This window comes from Canis lupus, chromosome 21, assembly GCF_048164855.1.
Source record: "Canis lupus baileyi chromosome 21, mCanLup2.hap1, whole genome shotgun sequence".
In the NCBI taxonomy this organism is placed as follows: domain Eukaryota; kingdom Metazoa; phylum Chordata; class Mammalia; order Carnivora; family Canidae; genus Canis; species Canis lupus.
Genome location: NC_132858.1, coordinates 32,096 through 53,000, shown reverse-complemented (window position 1 = coordinate 53,000; position 20,905 = coordinate 32,096). Strand labels below are relative to the sequence as shown.

Sequence of the window (20,905 nt, the reverse complement as noted above, 5' to 3'; positions counted from 1 at the left end):
GTATAGCAAATAATATCTTGTGCCTACCAAGGCCTAAAGATACAAACTTGAATAAATCTGGAGGTACTTTCAATTTAGTGGACAAGCTTTGATTATATCCCTTTAATCTTATAACCTTAGACTTAAAATAAGCATCATTCTCTGTATAAAATAATACATGTCATTTGGAATTAATTGATTTTAGCATATAGTGCACTGTAGAACTTTTCTATGCTCTTATCCTTATTGCCAGGCTAGCTTATTTTTTAAGGATCAGTTTAAGGCAAACTTCTGAAGTCTTTTCTAATCCCTATTCTAAATGTTACCTTGTTTTGTAATTAAGTGCTTAGTATCAGACACTGTTCTAAGTTTTTTATATGAGTTAACTCATTAACCTTCACTATAAAGTAAAAACACATAGCCTGTATCACTCATTCAGAAATTACAAAGTGAGCACCTGTAAAAGTGCCAAGTATTAGGATGAATGAAACAAAGTCCTGGTTTTTCTGAAGCTTGAGATATGGAGAGGAAAATAGATGGCAAGCTTCCAGGCAGTTACTACACAGGTTTATCTCATTATGTATTTGTCTTTGTTTTTTCGCCTGAGTAATCTGATCTCTCTGATCCAGTTGCCTGCTTGTTAAGAATAAAGGGCAATTCTCTCATTGCAAGACAAATAAGTGCCAGTATTTGATGACAGGTATAGTGAATGCTATTGTGAAAGCCCATTGCCTTGAGAATTGTTGAAGCTATCTAATTGAGGTCCACCCACATGTCTTTTTCCTGAATAAGAAAAGTAGTTCTGCAGAAATGAAAAAGATGTTGAATTAAAGTATGGTCAAGAGTCTGGTTTTCCAAACATGAGGTATGTTACAAAGCGGACACTAGCAAGATTAAAACATTTAAATTCTGGGCTGTTAAACTGTGGGAGGAGCCATGATGTCCTTGGACAGATGAATGAATAAGGAATATGTGAGATCTATAGATAGGTAGGTAGATAGATAGATGATAGATAGATAGATAGATAGATAGATAGATAGATAGATAGATAGATAGATCTTGCCATTTGCAAAGACTGGGATAGAACTAGAGGGTATCATGTTAATTGAAATAAGTCAGGAAAGAAAATTACCATATGGTTTCACTCCTATGTGGAATTAAGCAAAACAGATGGACGTCTGGGAAGGGAAGGAAAACTAAAGAAGATGAAAACAGAGAGGGAGGAAAAAAGGTACTCAATCATAGGAAACAAATAGGGTCACAGGATGGGAGGAGGTTGGGGAAATAGGGTAGCTGGGGGATGGGCATGAAGGAGGGCAGGTGATGTCATGAGCACTGGGTGTTATATCCAACACCTCTTAAATTCTACCTCTGAAACTAGTAATACACTATATGTTAATTAATTGAATTTAAAATAAATTCTTCAAAAAACATCAAAAAAATAAATTCTGGGCTGTTTGTAACCTCTAAACATGAAACATTAGGTTGAGAAGGAAAGCAGAACTGGAAGTTCAGTAAAAATATGAAGAGTTAAAAATTCTGGTCCTACTTTTGGGACAAAAGTTTGAAATTCTTTTTAGAAAGCAGTAACTGCTTTAGGAAACACTAAATGCCTCTGCTAAATAACCAGAAATAATGTGGTTATTCCCTGAAAAACGTTCACCAGTAGCAACTTTAATAGATCACTGATAATACTTAAATTTCTGTCAGTTGTTTTTATTCGCCAAATAAAACAATCCTAATATTACCACTTATAATTTGTGGCTTATAACACTAGTGACTCCTACTAGTACATATATTGGAGTTGAGTCGGAGCCAAGCTATGAGCTTTATTGGCAAAGCTCAATTGGAAAAGCTTTGGCCTATGGCCCCAACTAAACTTGTCCTGCCCTCTTTTCCTATACCTTGAAGTCCACCTTAAGAGGAAGATATTTAAACCAACAGATGCAAGAATTGCGAATGACCTATGAACAGTTAGTATTATATGTAATGATAAATCACTAAATTCTACTCCTGAAACCAATATTACACTATATGTTAACTAAGATTTAAATAAAAATTTGGAAGAAAAAAAAAGCCCTACATGACTTCCACACCATGTTAGAGAAACGAAGATTCTAAGAGAGTCTGATGGGCCTGCCCTGGACTCTTGACTCAGCTTTGCTTACCATAGGTAGAGGAATGGAAACATGTTCCGGCTGGGCCTATCAGGGTCTGAAATAGAGCTCCAGAAGGGACTGAACCACATGTCTCCAGGATTCTTCTCCCAGTGTCATCAATTGAAGAGAGGAGTCAAGCCTCCATGGGAATTCACACAGAGGTGTGTAATAGTCTCATGTATTAATTGGCTTTTGCAGCAAACAACCATAGAATAACAATTTTTTTTTTTCCTGGAAGTCTGTGGGTTACCTGGAGTGCTTGTCTTCTTCTCATGCAAGTCTGCAGGGCACATGTCTCGTTCTTTCATTGACGGGGCAATGCCTCACCAGGACTCTTAAAGCTTATCTTCAGAACTTTCACACTGACATTTTTGCCCATATTCCACTGATGCAGGTAAGTCTTAAGGCTAAGCCAAACTTCAGTGGGGCCAGAAAGTACACTCTTCCCATGGACTTGAGGAGAGGGCTGTGTGAAAATCTGATGAAAATGATATTATACAGGAAAGATCAGAATACCTAAATAATGCCACACTGTAACTCGTTTTCCACCAGATGTCACTAATGCTACAATATTCAAATTAAGGTGAACTTTTAACTTTAATATTCAGCTTTTCCTATTGGAAATTAACAATGGGATTTCTGGCTACAAAAATAAAAAGACATCAGAGGAAGAAAACACAGCACCTATATTGGCTAAGTAATATTTAATTTTCCTGCTTTAGTGCACAAGTAGAATAGCAGGATCAATGGATTCACAAACAGCTCTACATTTTTTGAACTTTAGATGGTCTCTTCTGTCCATGATCAAGAAGCTCATTTGGCTCCTCAGCAAGCACATCAAAAGAAGTGTTTCTTCATCTTTCCTAATGGCTCCTACCCTTTTACATCCTTTTAGCAATTGTCCATAACAAATTACTTTCCATTAACTACTTTATAAAACTCCAGGTTTCTTTGGGAGCATTATATTTACACTGTCCTCAGATGACTTTAACCAATTAATGGCAGGAACCAAAAGACAGAGGACTTAATCCTGTAACTTATCTATATTGTTCAAGGAATAAATCAAGTATGAATTTGTGAGCAGTGGTGAAACACTTTCCCAACCAGTCAAAAGCATTGTTCATTAAATAACCTGTTACTCTTTAGGGAATTAATTTTTTGCTAAAGTTGTAAATAATAATATCTTTATCTTTTTTATTAAATATGTAAAGTTCTGTTTTAAGTTATTTTTGTTCAGTGTAACCAGTGTGTTGGAATAACTATGGAATAGAAATGCTGCTAAATTTCAAATTTTATTAGTTACATCTTCTTAGAGCAGATCTGTATTTTTTATTTTTTAAATTTATTTTTTATTGGAGTTCAATTTGCCAACATAAAGCATAACACCCAGTGCTCATCCCGTCAAGTGCCCCCCTCAGTGCACGTCACCCAGTCACCCCATCCCCCACCCCCTCCCCTTCCACTACCCCTTGTTCGTTTCCCAGAGTTAGGAGTCTCTAAGAGCATATCTTTATTTATTTATTTATTTATTTTTATTGGTGTTCAATTTACTAACATACAGAATAACCCCCAGTGCCCGTCACCCATTCACTCCCACCCCCCGCCCTCCTCCCCTTCTACCACCCCTAGTTCGTTTCCCAGAGTTAGCAGTCTTTACGTTCTGTCTCCCTTTCTGATATTTCCCACACATTTAAGAGCATATCTTTAAAGATCTTTCCATTCTTCATGATTATGGCTTTGAAAGCCAGCAGCATTAACTGATGCTTTTTTTTTTTTTTTTTTTTAATCTAGTTGGGAAAGCTACTTAATCTTCATTAGAGTTGACAATCATCTTCCAATCTGGCAAAAATATTGTAGCCTTAGCAACAAAACTATTAGAAAAAGCTTAGAGAGGAAAATATCAAGAATTTACCCACTGATTACACAAGTCAGTTTATGTTACCATTTCACCTATTTTTGTGCTCTTACCATTTGATCTCTTTTTATACTAGAGAAACCTAATTTCATTTATTTGTATGAAGTCCATTTTCATCTGTGTTTACACCATTTTGCTATACAAGCTTGTTTGCACAAAGGAACACATGAGATCAAAATCTTTATTGTTTTGGCATTTTATCTGTGCTATAAAAAGCCTCTGAGTATAAGCACGACCACTCATGCTCCACTTCCATGCAAGGGAAAGATCTCAAACCTCTTCAAAAACTATCTAATTATGGACATACCCAGTGGATACCTAGGCATGGATCTGAATTTCTTTCTGAATGGCAGTGTCACTCACTCACATGCATTATTACTTAATCCTCACAACAACCCTAGAGGGGGGTATTGTTCCCATTTTACATGTATAAAACCTGAGACTCAGGAAGGCTAGGTAATTTGCTGAACTTCAGACACACAGGGTCTAGCACCAGGCCTGACCCCAAAACCAATATTCTTTCTCACTGGTTTTCAGAATCTAGGCAACAGGGGAAGGTGCCCTGCTCCAGTTGCAGGGACTCAGCCAGAAAGACTGGAATACTACATGACTCTACCAGCAAGTTGGGGAAGGAGAACTCAACACTATTTGAATATCGAGTTGCATTAATTTTTTAAAAAACACTTTTTCAAAATAAGCTATCATTAAATGTTTATATATACATAGTATTTTGCTGTATAATAGCAGCATACATTTTCTTCCATCAACATTTTCTTCTTTCATTCTTTCACTTGTTTTTGTAACTACATGCTGTGTTGGAATTTGGGCTTCTTTATGGGTTGGAACCAGTTTGAGAAAGAGGGAAGATAGAAGGTGATTGAGATGTATGTTATCATCCAAATTATAGGGTTCCCTAGTAAAGCTGGGTAGAAGCTTAGACCTTTTGCAAAAATAGGGTTTGCTACTGCACCTCCATAAACAAGCCATGGGATGGCCAGACAACTGCAGTTGTCCTCACTCAAGCCCACTCCAATAGGGGACCAAGAAGCTCTTTAAGTACAAAAGCTTTACACAGCTTCTATAGGTCTTAAAAAGGTCTGTTCTACATTGCTTGGGATGGTGTGAGAAAGTGAAGACAGCGACCCCAAATCTCTTCTCCAAAACCATGTTCTGTCATCAGGATTGGAGTAGAATCCTGAAGAGGGGAATAACACGCATCCCTCCTAATATTTGCCAGCTTTTTAATTTTTTAAATATATTACATTGTGGATTCCACTGGCATCATGTGAGTTGTTTTAAGTAGCATACTCAAAGGCTTTTGTTTTTTCAGTTTTAGTAATTATGTATGTATTTTCATCTGTAGTCAGAAAGATACCTGTTTTTTTTTTTCCTAACATGTTTTAACGCATATTACCCTGAGCAAAGATTATAAAGTCCACGCTGAATACTTAAAAACATGTCACTTTTTGTAGAAAAGTCACGAAGGCAGTTCACACATGATGGAAGGCTGAGAAACAATGTCATAACCCTTGGTACTCAGGCATCAGAAGGGGACCAGGGCAGCTGTCCCTCTCAGCCAAGTGGTGCATGCTCACAGTGCTGCTGTGCTCACACAGTCCCCAAGTCTGCTTCTCCCTACACAGAGTCCTTCTGGAACTGCTTGAAGGGCATTTTGCTTTTGCCCACAAAAGACTAGCACCATGAGTCAGATAGTACTAAGCTGAAAGTTCTCTCTCTGATTCGATTTCTTATCACTAATTACGCCCAGTCATGTTGTCCAAAATAACTCACCAGACTTTATGAAATGAACACAGAGAACTGTATCAATATTAAAATGTCCCAAATTTGAACAATATGAAACTCATTTTTATTACTCAACTTCCCCACAAACTAAATCCCCTTGCAAATAAAAGCTCATAGAAATTAAAGTCCAAATGCTCTCACTATCCATTTTATACAATTGGCTCAGTGTCAGCCAGAGGCTTTAACTCAGAGCCAAGGTTCCTACAGCTGCAGCTGTGTCCTGGGATTTCACAGGAATGAGTATAGCTTCTTCAGCCTCTTCAAAGTTGGTTCAAATCTCTAAATAGTTCTAGTCTCCAAGGGGTCAGCAGTCACAAAAGAAACTGCATCTCCACTATAGAAGTTGTCACAAACAAAACTGTGGTACTCCAATTAAGTGAATATGTAATATCATCTGACACTGCTATCGGCCAAAGAGCATAGCAGATAACTTAGTAGCATCTATGCTGGAGACAGCGAGGACCTGGTCTCAGTCTGGTGGCAAGCCAGCCAGCTGCACCAGCACTGAATCCACAGCCTGTGAATCTGTATGACTGAGCAGAAAGTGCCCATCAATAGTTGTGCTTCCACATGTTTAATATAGGTATTCCTTTGCATTTGCTGTTATTGTTTTGTTTTGGTGATGTGTGCAGGGATCTTCCATATATATTACCTATTATTGCCTTCTTCAAAAATGTAGATATTCTGGTTTCTTCATTTCCTTGTGTCTTGTGTCTCATGTTTTGGCTACTTTAGTACAAGATTGTGAGACCACAAGTCTAGAGAAAACTTCTACTCCCAAATTCTTCCAAGTCTGTTCTCTCCAGAACAGTGAAGTACACTCTCCTCTGTAAACGCATGAGGAATGGGATAATGAACGTCACCCTACTCCCTTAGTACTATGTTTAACTTACTAATATATGACATTTTATTTATTCTGAAAATGATAATTGTCATCTCTTCCATAGACATTTCATTCCTACCTAGGCAGGTTGAGTTGGGCCAGGCAAAGCAGTAGGTGGCCAGAATCAAGATTCTAAGAAAATAAAATACTGTGATCACACTAAGAGGCAATGAGTCAGGATTAGTCTTTTGTCAAGAAGTAAAAGAAGGATAACAAAGTTTAGCAAAACTTTCAGGAGATTCTAGATATCACAGATTAAAGTAGTCAAAAGTTAGTATTCCAAAGAGTTGCACCATTGAAAAGATAGAACCCGAGCACAAACCAAAAAGATTCCAAAAAACTTAAATTTCAGGACAGAAACTTTTCTAGTCTCTTTTACTCCTTCCTATCTCTGTAGGATTGGACCACTGGTGTAAGGAGAGAGATTGCAGCTGGGAAGGAAGTGATGCCAAGAGCTGCAGCTGCAAAAAGTTGAGTTGGTTTTTTTTTCTTTTAACTTTTATACTTAAAATTAATACATACACATGTTTTAAAAATCAAGCAGTACAGAGTGATACCAAGTGAAAAGTAAATTCTCAGCTTGAACTTGTTCCCCGACTCATTTCCAGCTCCCTATTTTTAAGTATTTTCTGTTCTCCTGGTGGTTATCACAATACCTCTGAAATATATGTTAATACTTGCACTTCTTCTTTTATCTTGTTTATCAACTTTAGATAGCATCTATTGGAAGATGAGAAACTTATTTCTTTGATCCATCCATGCCTATGTTTTTCCAGTTACTTTGTTTTGATATTTCTGATGATTATCATTTTAAAGAGTATACTTACAGTTTTTTTTTTTTTTTTTTTTTTTTATTTATGATAGGCACACAGTGAGAGAGAGACAGAGACAGAGACACAGGCAGAGGGAGAAGCAGGCTCCATGCACTGGGAGCCCGACGTGGGATTCAATCACCGATCTCCAGGATCGCGCCCTGGGCCAAAGGCAGGCGCTAAACCGCTGCGCCACCCAGGGATCCCTTAAAGAGTATACTTAAACTCTATTTTGTTACATCAATTTTAGACAGTATATAATTGATTTCTTGCTATATAAATAAATAGGTGAGAAAAATCTGTGACATTATCCTCCATATCGCTCTGCTGCTTTAATATTCAGACTTCCATTGTTTCATATTATCAGTGTTAATATTAGTCAGATTCTCTTTTACAGTTGTTGTCTTCCAAGCTTTGTTTGTATGTTGATTCTATAAATTAAAATAGCATTTCCGTTATTCCAATGATTAAATTACTCCTTACTGAAGGACTAAATAGCTCTATTTATTGAGAAAAAAAGGGGTAACCTTAGGTCATTAAAACTGAAAGATGAATGTTCCAAGTGTCAAGGTCAAATGGGATTCCTTGAACTCAATCTTCAAGACTTTCTTTTAAATTCAATTTGGTCGATGATACCTTTAATATACAAGAAATCTTTATCTGCCTTTGTTCTTATTTCATAGCCACCTCTTTTTTGGCTTCTTGACTCTGAAGATGTTAGTTGGTTTTGTTTTCTTAATTTTTTTTCCGTTCTCTTACTTGTTTTCCTCAGGAGTCTACTGTTATAATATCTGTTCCACTTGCACCTTCTCTCCCCCCCCCCTTTTTTTTCAGTTTATTCTAAATTTTCTGGGTCTTTTTCCATATATGCAAGTGATGAAAAAGGTTCACCAGCACTGGTAGCATGATTTTCCACTGTGGTATTAAACCTCTTTCTTGAATGAAAAGATGGATGGCAGGGTCTTTGTACATATAAGCTAGTAGTAGTACTGTTTTAGGGTACATTTCGGTATTTTGTTCATCATTTATTTTTTGAAAATTGACTTTTAAAAATATTATATTAAAATATATCTTCCTTAGTTTTTTGGTGCATCTCAAATTTTGTGTGCCTGGTTTCACTCACTGCAGTATCTCTATCTGCTTTGGGACAAGGACCTAGAAGGTTAAATGTAATTTCCAGATATGGTCAGTAGAGGGCAGCAAAGGGTAGTGGCGTGAACACTCACTGCCAAGGCCTGGGCATCTCTTTTTTCCCTCTTTTTTTTTTTTTTTTTTTTTTCTTTTTTCCCTCTTTATAGAGATCAATTAGTGGTAGTAGAAAATCCAGAGTGCCAGAATCAGGAGAGAAATTACTCATAATACTTATCTAGGATGGGTATCAAGCTTAGAAGGCAGTGGAAATGTTTAGCCACAAATTCATAGCCTGGTATCTATCAAAGAGATGTGAACCATGGACATTAGGAGGGGAATCATTAGACTTTTCACAGCCCTGACTCTTACTCCCAGCCTGTCTAAAACCTAAGATCTCGTTCTGTAAAGTACCAGGAGTCTCCTATCCACATTGAGAGCTGATGCAAATTTCCTGTCTGACAGTCAGTTCATGGTACCAGCAGTAGCTCTGGGTTCCACAACCAGCCATTCTCGGGAGAAGAGACTGAGTGGGACATGGGCACCATATGTGAACACTGACAGTTGATGAAAACACTCACTTATGTGTCAATTAAATAATTTGGGAGCCAACCTAAATGGGATGTGGCTTAAAATATATTTTCTTTCCTCTTCCAGGAGGGAAACATTGTTTAGGCAAGGAAAAATTATAGGACTTTGAAATTAGACAAACTTGACTCTATGAATTATTAGGTATGTGGTTTTCAGTCACTTAACTTTACTAAACTTCAGTTTCTCCAAGTGGAAATAATGATTCTTACCTCACAAACCTGCTACAAGGAAATGAGATGATGTCCATAAACTGCCTGGCAAAGAACTTGGCAGTTTGTAGTTACTCAGTTGGCACTATTACAATCTCTCCCTATCTTTGGTCATGGAGAATACCCACGATATTGTTACTATTTCTGAATAAAAAGTCTCAATGTCTCCTATAACTAAATCATTTGAAGGATTACTCTGTTAGGTATCATACTAAGATTTCTGCAGTATGATCTCATTTAATTCTCATAACAACCCTATGAAGCTGCTTTTATCACCATCCTGATTTTATAAATGACAACAGTGAGGCTTCAGAAGTGTAACTAGTTTACCCAGTGTCATATAGGTAGTAAATTATGAGGAAGGATTAAAACTGCGTAATTTGATTCCAGACCTCATGCTCTTGCCATTACATAATGTTTTCCAATATACACATGTAATCAAAGATTTAAAAAATTTTTTAAAATTTTTATTTATTTATGATAGTCACAGAGAGAAAGAGAGAGAGGCAGAGATACAGGCAGAGGGAGAAGCAGGCTCCATGCACCAGGAGCCCGACGTGGGATTCGATCCCGGGTCTCCAGGATCGCACCCTGGGCCAAAGGCAGGCGCTAAACCGCTGCACCACCCAGGGATCCCAAAGATTTAAAATTTTAAGAGAATAAATCAAAGAAGAAGTTTAAAAATACTTGGAGACCAATGAAAATGAAAACACAATGGTCCAAAAACTTTGGAATCTAGCAAAAGCTGTTCTAAAAGGGAAGTTTAGAGCAATCCAGCCCTACCTCAAGAAGCAAGAAAAATATCAAATAAACAACCTAACCTTACACTACAGAGCTGGAAAAAGAAGAACAAATAAAACCCCAAACCAGCAGAAGAAATAAAATAATAAAGATTAGAGCAGAAATAAATGAAATAGAAACTAAAAAAACACAAAAAAACAAAAAAAAAAAAACAAAAAACAATAGAACAGATCAATGAAACCAGGAGAGCTGGTTCTTTAAAAAGATCAACCAAATTGATAAACCTTTAGCCAGACTCATAAAAAAGAGAGTGGGGGGGACGCCTGGGTGGCTCAGCGATTAAGCGTCTGCCTTCAGCTCAAGGCATGATCCCGGAGACCTGGGATCGAGTCCCACATTGGGCTCCTTGCATGGAGCCTGCTTCTCCTTATGCCTGTGTCTCTGCCTCTGTCTCTCTGTGTCATGGATAAATAAAATCCTTTAAAAAAAGGACAGAGAGGGAGAGAGAGAGGACTCAAACAAGATCAGAAATGAAAAAGAAGAAATAATAAACACCACAAAAATATAAAGGATTTTAAGAGAATATTATGAAAAAATTGTATGCGAACTAATTGGACAACCTAGAAGAAATGGATAAATTCCTAGAAACATATAACCTCTCAAAGCTGAGTTGGGAAAAAATAGAAAATTTGAACAGACTGATTATCCACAATGAAATCAAATCAGTACTCAAAAAACTCCCAAAAAACAAAAGTCCAGGACCAGATGCCTTCACAGGTAAATTTCACCAAACATTTAGGAATGCCTGGGTGGTTCAGCAGTTGATCATCTGCCTTTGGCTCAGGTCATGATCCCGGAGTCCTGGGATCGAGGCCCACATCGGGCTCCTTGTGTGGAGCCTGCTTCTCCTTCTGCCTGTGTCTCTGCCTCTGTCTCTCTCTGTCATGGATAAATAAATAAAATCTTAAAAAAAAATTTACCAAACATATAAAGAAGAGTTAACACCTACTCTTCTCAAACTACTTCAAAAAACAGGGCAGCCCTGGTGGCGCAGCGGTTTGGCGCAGCTTGCAGCCTGGGGTGTGATCCTGGGGACCCGGGATCGAGTGCCGCATCAGGCTCCCTGCGTGGAGCCTGCTTCTCCCTCTGTCTGTGTCTCTGCCTCTCTCTCTCTGTGTCTATGAATAAATAAATAAAATCTTTAAAGAAAAAAAAAAACAGAAGAAGGAAAGCTTCTATGTATTCTATGAGGCCAGATACCAAAACCAGATAAAGAGACTACAGAGAAAGAGAGAGAATTACAGGCCAATATCTCTGATGAACGTACATGCAAAAATCCTCAACAAAGTATTAGCCAACCAAATCCAACAATATATTAAAAAATCATTTACCATGACCAAGTAGGATTTATTCTTAGTATGCAAATATGATTCAATATTCACAAATCAATTGACATCATACATCCCATCAACAAGAGAAGGGTAAAAAACCATGATCATTTTAATAGATGCAGAAAAGCATTTAAAAGTACAACATCCATTCATGATACAAACGCAACAAAGTAGGTTTAGGGGGAATATACCTCAACAGAATGAAGACCATATATAAAAAAACTACAGCTAATATCATACTCAATGGTGAAAAAGTGAGAGCTTTTCCCCAAGATCAAGAACAAAACAAGGATTTCCACTCTCACTACTTTTATTCAGCATAGCCCTGGAAGTCCTAGCCCCAGTAATCAAACAAGAAAAATAAATAAATGGCATCCAAATGGGTAAGGAAGAGGTAAAACTTTCACTATTTGCAGGTGCCATGGTACTATATGTAGAAAACCCTCAGGATTCTACCAAAAATTGACTAGAACTGATAAATGAGTTCAGGAAAGTCACAGGATACAAACCAATATACAGAAATCCACTGCATTTCTATACGCTAATAATGAAGAGCAAAAAGAAATTAAGAAACAATCCCATTAACAATTGTACCAAAAATAATAAGATACCTAAAAATAAACTTAAACCAGGAAGTGAAAGATATATATATATATACTGAAAAACTATAAAACATTGGTGAAAAAAATTGAAGAAAACACAAATGGGGAAATATTCCAATATGCTTATTGATGAGAGAACAAGTATTAATAAAATGTCCCATACTCAAAATAATCTACAGATTTGATGGAGTCCCTGTCAAAGTACCAATAGTATTTTTCACAGAACTAAAACAAGTAATTCATAAGCATTTATGGAACCACAAAAGACCCCAAATAGCCAAAGCAATCTTGAAAAAGAAAAAAAAAACTGGAGGTATCACAAACTCAGATTTCAAGATATATTACAAAGCTGTAATAATCAAAACAGTATGGTATTGACAAAAAGAGACAATAGATCAATGGTATGGTATTATGGGCATAAAGATCACCTTACAGTATCTCTTCTATTTGATATTTAGGGTGAAAACATAGGTGTTCGGTGAAATAGATGAAAACAGATCCTAGGGCAGCCCAGGTGGCTCAGCGGTTTAGCGCTGCCTTCACCCCAGGGCATGATCCTGGAGACCCGGGATGGAGTCCCAAATCGGGCTCCCTGTATGGAGCCTGCTTCTCCCTCTGCCTGTGTCTCTGCCTCTCTCTCTCTCTCTCTCTCTCATTCTGTGTCTCTCATGAATAAATACATAAATAAAGTCTTTTAAAAAGAAAAGAAAACAGACCCTATCACTATTATTCTATTTAGAGCTCATTCATCAAATTAAAATAAATAACAATGGTATGGAAGAAATTAAGCTTCAGCTATTACTGCAAAGGTAATTATGACATGGTAAAACAAAGTTCCTTTTATCTTTCTCAGACAAACTTTTCTCTCCTTTGCTTTACTACAAGGAGAAGATGCTATCACTGTATCTTTCTCAATTAATTCCTGAAAACCAGTGACTCACAATCCTGGTTACATGTAAGAATCACTCAAAGAGCTTTTTCCAGATCTGATGAATCAGAACCTCTTGGGGAGGCAGTTTCAGAATGAGTGCCTGAAAAGCCTCCCAAGTGAGTCTGATGCATATCAGAATTGATCAACAGGACTAGATTCTAAAAGGAGAGGTTTTCCTGGCCTCTAAATCTCTAACCTCTCTGAAGGGAGATGCAGAGAATGGGACACAATCTGAGAATTGGGGAAGGTGCAGAGATAAGTCTGCCTATATTTTTTTACCTGAAATAGATTGTTTTTTACCTGAAATAGATTTTGACAGGTGCTTGATGGGAGGCCAGAAAGTCTTGCCCAATGAGCCTCCATGGTTCTAAATACAGTCAAGCATGGCCAGTCAAGCGTTGTCCTTTAAAAGTGGTGAGAAGGGGCACCCTGGTGGCTTAGTTGGTTAAGTTTAAGTGGTTAAGTTTCTGACTCTTGATTTCGGCTCAGGGTTATGATATCAGGGTCATGAGACAGAGCCCCAGGTCAGACTCCACACTCAGCACCATTTGTGCTTCTTCCTCTCTCTCTCTCTCTCTCTGCCCCCCCCCCTTGTGCACATGCACTGTCTCTTTCTCTCTCTCTCTCTCTCTCTCAAATAAATAAAATATTTTTAAAAAATAAATAAAAGTGGTGAGAAGTCTGGAGGCCACTATCTACATGCCACTTCTGTGTTAGTTTGGTTTTAAGATGAGAAGCCTTAATAAAGTCTAAAAAGACTACCAGGACTTGTGCTCTCACCTCTACCTAATTTACAGGCCGATTTCCTCTCCTGTACCTTCTGCTTGTGTCTCCAATCCAGCAAAGTCTTCCATGTTTCTGAAACATCAGTTAGTCACATTCTGTCCCTTCAACTGACAAATATATCTTCCCTCCCTTCCCCCTTCCTTCCTCTTTCTCTCTTCTAAGTAATCCCAAGTTATTCTTTAATTTTTTAAATTTTTTATTTATTTATGATAGTCACAGAGAGAGAGAGAGAGAGGCAGAGAGAGACACAGGCAGAGGGAGAAGCAGGCTCCATGCACCAGGAGCCCGATGTGGGATTCAATCCCAGGTCTCCAGGATCGCGCCCTGGGCCAAAGGCAGGCGCCAAACCGCTGCGCCACCCAGGGATTCCCCAAGTTATTCTTTAAAGGTCATTTCAAATGAGATCTTCAAAGAAGCCTTCCTCTCCATAATTGAAATCAGGTGTCAAGTCCCTCTCTAAATTTCTCATCTCACTCTTTAATTTTCCTCTGCTGTACTTTCCAGAGGCTGTGTTAGGCAGTTATTGATGGCATTCTCTGTTTAATTTCTGTCTCCCCCCCCCCCCGCCTCCTCATTTAAATCCTGGTTTTGTGAGAGTTGGGCCTGGCTCCCTGTTGCCCAGACCTATCAAGTGCCTTTCTCCTAGTATAGGTTCAAACACTATCTGTTGAATGAATGAAGTAAATAAGAGAAAGATTGTTTTATGTCATGCCTTTTTCCCTGTCCATCCCTGCCAGAAAACTATTTCATTCACTTGTTCAATACAGAATTTTTTGATTCCTCTGACGTGCCAGTGATTGTGAGAATTTAATGATAGATCAGACACAGACTCTTTCCTTGAGGTCCATAGTCTAGTGGGGAATAAAAGATAGGTTTTCACATGCCTGTTACAGGAGCCTGTAAGGGAAACCACAAACTTTGTCCGTAAGATCAAATTTCAGTCCTCCACAGTTGTCAAAGAAAGACACTGTCCATGTGGGAAGGGATGGTGGCTCACAGGAAGCTGTGTGACCTCCTGAGTCAGCTGGATTTGAAGCCTTCATGCTACGTCACAGCTGCTTGGATTCAGAGTCCAACCTGTATGTGCAGGAGCCTCATCATCTGTAAAACCATTAGTTTCCTAGTGGAAAGGGAACACCGTCTTCATGTAACATGTTTTTAACAGGCTCCTGTAGGTGCCGTGACACTGAAGGAGATGTCCAGGTGGCAAATCAATGGTTAGTATCACTAACCATTAGGGAAATGCAAGTGAAATCCACAGTGAGATATCACACTACACAGCTATCAGAATAGCTAAAATGACAACACCAACTGCTCTTGTGGATGAGGGGAAACTGAATGACTCATACAGTACTGGGGAGAATGTGAAACGGCACAGCCATTCTGGAAAACAGTTGGACAGTTTCTTAAAAAACAAAACATAGCAGCTACCATATGACCTGGCTCTTGCACTCCTGGGCATTTAGCCCAGAGAAGTTAAGACTTAACGCTGACACAGAAACCTGTATGCAGATGTTTATAGTAGCTTTATTAGTGACAGCCAAAACCTGCAGACAATCCTGAACTCCTTCAACAGGTAGTTAAGCAAACTGTGATACATCCATATCATGATGTACTACTAAGGGACACCAAGAAATGAACTGTGAATACTTGCAGCTGTCCAGATGAATTTCCAGTTACATCAAATGGAAAAGAGCAAATCCCCAAATGTCATAAACTATATGATCCCATCTGTATAACATTCTTGAAATGGCAACATTATACACATGGAGAACAGATTTGTGATTGCCAGGGATTAAAGAGGTGGTGGAGGGGGAAAGAAATTTGTGTGGTTGTAAACGGGTAATAGGAAGGACCCTTGTGGTGATGGAAGCATCTCTGGAAGACTCCATCTGTAAAAAACTGATGTTATCTCTCTGTATTATTTCTTATAGCTGCAAATGAATCTACAGTTATCTCAAAATAAAAAGATTACTTTTAAAAAATCAAAACTTGGAGGCCAAGATAGGGAAACCAGTATGTCAGTTTGGCAGTTATGACATGAGCTTTGAATCTGTGACATCATAATGTCAGTGATCTCAGACCACTGTGGAATCTTCAGGCTTCAAGCATTTGACAGTACTCTGCCAAGTACTGTAGACTCACTCGATTTCCCGTCCCATGAATTGAAGAAAAAAGGATGTTCCCGTCAATCAGAAAGCATACTAAACTTACAGGTGGTCATTCAAGGCTTCACTGCATGAGGTAGTCTTCTGATACACTATTTCTGATCATCCAAACAGACTGGCAATAACAGGAAGTGTTGTTTTCTTTTGTTTCTTCTAATTACATAGAAAGTAATAAGTAACTTCAGCACCAGCTTCCTGAAAAGTTGCTCCTGTTCATAAGATTCAGGGCTGATGAGCAGAAGGGAGCAGGCTTTATGCATCCTTGGGGGAGGCGGAGATACTTTCTTGACTCCATGAGAGAGCCAACTCTCTCTCTCCATGAGACAGAATTTTCAGTGGGTCTATAAAAATACCTGTCCTATTTATGAAAGAATTTTTACATTCTGTTCAATTGAGTTGTTTTACCTATTCTGACCAGGAAGTCCTGTCAGAGCTCAGCCAAATAATAGCTAAACTCTTGTATTCAGAAACTTTCTGAGGTTTCCAGTATTTTTGCTGATCTTTGAGAATTTTTACCCCAATTTTGAATATTGAATTAGATAAGATGGGGATCAATTTCCAGAATCTTCAGTTATCTTCATTTTTATCTTAACATAAAAGCAAATTGTAATTAATTCTTCACACATTATTTTATTTTATATTAGGCCACAAGTCCTGTTTGTTTTTGTTGTTCATTCACCTTCTTGTAATCAGCTCTACCTTTGGCTTCTTGGCTCTCGCCTGCCTAATGGCTCATGATTAGCTTTGCTTCTTTCTCCACCACACCTCTAAGTGTTGGCATGCTCAAGGGCTTCGTCCTTGAAACTGTCCTCCCTCAGCATCAGTTCCCCAAGTGACCTCACCTCTTTCTATAGCTTTCTGTAACTCAAGGATCCCTGATTCTGAGCTCTGGAGCTCTGCTTTGGGGGTTGAGACTAAATTTTAGTGTTGTGTAAACCTTGACACTTGGCATTAAACTATATTGTGTATTTGACTAGTAACTAGTTGCTCTGTGTTTGATGTGTTGCAGGAAGAGCTCGTCTGTGGAGGTGGACACCCACAGCGAAAGCACTACATCATCTGAGGGTGCCACTCGTACTGTGCTCATCCATGGCCCCTTTGAACTCAAGAGAGGCTGGAGGAGGCAGAAGCGGCAGCTTTTCTTGTACAGCGATTTGTTGCTGATGTCTAATACCAAGTAGGTGTACCATGTTTTGTGCTCTTGTGATTCTCAAAAAAATTGCATTTCTCTGTGAGATTTCTGTTCATGTCTTTTGCCCATTTCATGATTGGATTGTTTGTTTCTTTGGTGTTGAGTTTAATAAGTTCTTTATAGATCTTGGATTCTAGCCCTTTATCTGATATGTCATTTGCAAATATCTTCTCCCATTCTGTAGGTTGTCTTTTCGTTTTGTTGACTGTATCCTTTGCTGTGCAAAAGCTTCTTATCTGGATGAAGTCCCAATAGTTCATTTTTGCTTTTGTGTCTCTTCCCTTCATGGATGTATCTTGCAAGAAGTTACTGTGGCCAAGTTCAAAAAGGGTGTTGCCTGTGTTGTCCTCTAGGATTTTGATGGAATCTTGTCTCACATTTAGATCTTTCATCCATTTTGAGTTTATCTTTGTTTCTGGTGCAAGAGAGTGGTCTAGTTTCATTCTTCTGCATGTGGATGTCCAATTTTCCCAGCACCATTTACTGAAGAGACTGTCTTTCTTCCAGTGGATAGTCTTTCCTCCTTTATCTAATATTAGTTGACCATAAAGTTGAGGGTCCACTTCTGGATTCTCTATGCTGTTCCATTGATCTATGTGTCTGTTTTTGTGCCAGTACCACACTGTCTTGATGACCACAGCTTTGTAGTACAACCTGAAATCTGGCATTGTGATGCCCCCAGCTCTGGTTTTCTTTTTTAAAATTCTCCTGGCTTTTCTGATTCCACACAAATCTTAAAATAATTTGTTCTAACTCTGAAGGAAGTCCATGGTATTTTGATAGGGATTGCATTAAACGTGTAAATTGCCCTGGGGAACATTGACATTTTCACAATATTAATTCTGCCAATCCATGAGCACGGAATATTTTTCCATCTTTTTGTGTCTTCCTCAATTTCTTTCAGAAGTGTTCTATAGTTTTTAGGGTATAGATCCTTTACCTCTTTGGTTAGGTTTATTCCTAGTTATCTTATGCTTTCGGGTGCAATTGTAAATGGGATTGACTCCTTAATTTCTCTTTCTTCATTAACCCTTACTATAAGAAAACATTACTTTTTTTTTCCTTTTGTGTTTGCCAATGCTTGAGTCCTTCATTCCTTGAGTACTTCTGGAGGTCTTGTTTTGTGTCAAGTCCCTGCAGCAAATACAACTGACAATGTGACAGGCCAGTGTCTCTCCTGCCTGGGACTTACAAATGATAAAAATAAGAGGGGGAATGATAATGATTAGTGTTGCTGATAGAACGTGGATGGGGGCTGTGTGGAGAGGGTGGGAACATAATTAGAGATGAATAGTCTAGGAGGGCCTCTCTGAGGTGGAGAATTAAAACCAAATCTATGAGAGGAGAAGCAGCCACATTCCCAGACAATGTGCCTGAGCCGTCGAGGCTGAGGGACTTGCCCGCCTATGTGGGTACAATCTGACCCCTCAGAGAGAGGGGCTCAGGGAAGACTGATTTGACTAGAGCCTAGAGCATGGGCCATGCTATCAGATATGATACTGTGCTCAAGGGTCTAGTCACACAGGGTCTTCACAGGCCATGGTAAAAAAGTGGAAATATTTTGCCAAAGGATTTTTAACTAGGGGACTGACCAAATCTGATTTATATTCCTAGCAAATTATTCTGACTGTTGGTAGATAATAGATGGATGGGTAAGCAAGAGTGGAAGCAGGGAGACTAGTTAGGGGAGGCAATAGTCCTGATGGATGGTATCAGGGCTCTATCTTAGCAGTTTAGTAAAAAGGAAAGATGGAGCAGGGTAGCCCGGGTGGCTCAGGGGTTTAGGGCTGCCTTTAGCCCAGGGCGTGATCCTGGAGACCTGGGATCGTGTCCCACATCAGGCTCTCTGCGGGGGGCCTGCTTCTCCCTCTGCCTGTGTCTCTGCTTCTCTCTCCTCTCTGTGTTTCTCATAACAATAAAGAATAAATAAAGAATACATAAATAAATCTTTTAAAATAAAAAGATGGAGCAGACAGATGGAATGTAGGAGAAAGAATCGACTGTGTGCACTTTCCTCTCAACCCTGAACACAAATGCATCAAATATCCAGTCTAGAACATAATTGCTCAGTAAACATCTGGGAGCAGGTCATGGAAGGTCACCTGTTTACTTACTCCATCTCTGTTTGCATTATTCACAAAACATGGAAGACAAAGAAGACTCCCACAAACAAAATATCAAGAAGTTTTTTGGTCATGAGAAAAAACTAACCCCCTCTTTTTTTACTGCCTTCACCCTAGATCCCAGTTATGCCATGTCATAGGTAAGACTTGCTAGTAATAATTTGGCAAGATGCTATACTCATCTGGGTTACATTAATAATAATTTATGAGGGGCTTACTACATGTCAGATATTATGCTAAAAAACTTTATGTACCTAATTTTGTCCAACCTTACAACTACCCTGTGAGATCAGATTATTTTTATTTTGGAGAACCTTGATGCTCAGAGGTCTAATGGCTCTGCCCAGGTAACCATATTAGTAATTGACAGACTCTACATTTGAAATTAGGTCTATTTATTTCAAAGCACAGGCTTTTATTCACTATGTGGTGCTACCATTTCTATTCTCTCTTTTTTCCTGAATTTCATAGAACATTCCATGAACACCTAGATTCTTTCATTATTGAAATTAACCCTTCCTTTACGTTGAGTGAACAACGAACTCCAATCTGCTTGGTAAGAAATAAATCAGAACACTTAGTGAATTGAAAAATGAAGGAAGTATAGCTATCAAAAAAAAATCAGAGGCAAAGATAGTTGTAAAATATATTTGAGATTAGGGAAATTGCCCATAGATGTAACCTTGAAGGTGGTGATGTCATAAGGAGGACAAAGAGAAAAAGAATGTCCAGACCTTGGCATGAGGTCCATATGAAAGACTCTACTCCTCCTGATAGAGGGCCAAGTCATTATTTTAAAAATACAGACTAGTTACCATTATCCTTATTTAACCAAGGTGAATATGGGAGACCAAAATATGTGGGATGCATGCTGGAAACCACACTAGGAACATCACAGATGCCTCACCCACCTGGGTTTCTCAGTGATTGAGCATCTGTCTTTGGGTCAGGTCATGATCCCTGGGTCCTGGGGTCGAGTCCCACATCGGGTTCCCCACAGGGAGCCTGCTTCACCCTCTGCCTATGTCTCTGCCTTTCTCTGTGTGTCTCTCATGAATAAATAAAAATTTTCTCACAGCCCTCCGAGGCCAGTATTTTTTATCATCCACAGGCTGCAGAGATGAAAATGGGGACAGGGGAAGTCTCAGAAATGGTCCAGTCATACAAAGGAAAATCATGCAAGAGATTCCAACCCAGGCCTGCCTTCATCCAAGGCCATGTTCTTCCTCCCATACCATGTTGTACCCTTCCATCCTTAGCCCAAGAGACATGCTAACAAATAGCAAACTCATTTCCTGGTTGTTAGGACCTTACAGACCACTCATATTCAATTTATAAGGGGAATACTGTTCTTCTTCTTTTTTTTTCATCTTTGTAATTATTATAGCATTTAGGGAGAGGAGAAGACTTTCCTTTTCTTACTAGAACCATTTATTGTCCTGGGTGCTGCTTACCTCTCAGCAGGTTTTACAGAGCCTACGATGTTCTGCTA

At 38.7% G+C, this 20,905-nt stretch overlaps 1 protein-coding gene across 4 annotated transcripts in view; it reads left to right on the top strand.

The window, feature by feature from the left end:
- The first annotated feature begins 94 nt into the window (after positions 1 to 94).
- LOC140612206 (rho GTPase-activating protein 20-like) overlaps positions 95 to 20,905 on the top strand; it is a 51,089-nt gene continuing 30,278 nt past the window's right edge. The window contains exons 1-2 of one of the 4 annotated variants that reach the window (XM_072789274.1): positions 95 to 2,299; positions 17,108 to 17,275. Coding sequence is in view for 1 of the 4 variants with exons in the window: in XM_072789277.1 (XP_072645378.1) it covers positions 2,169 to 2,299; positions 17,108 to 17,275 (299 nt within the window). In the remaining 3 variants the exon portion in view is untranslated. Of the gene's footprint in view, positions 2,300 to 15,649; positions 16,175 to 17,107; positions 17,276 to 20,905 lie in introns of those variants that run through there. The other 3 variants (XM_072789277.1, XM_072789273.1, XM_072789276.1) reach the window with 3 other exon arrangements.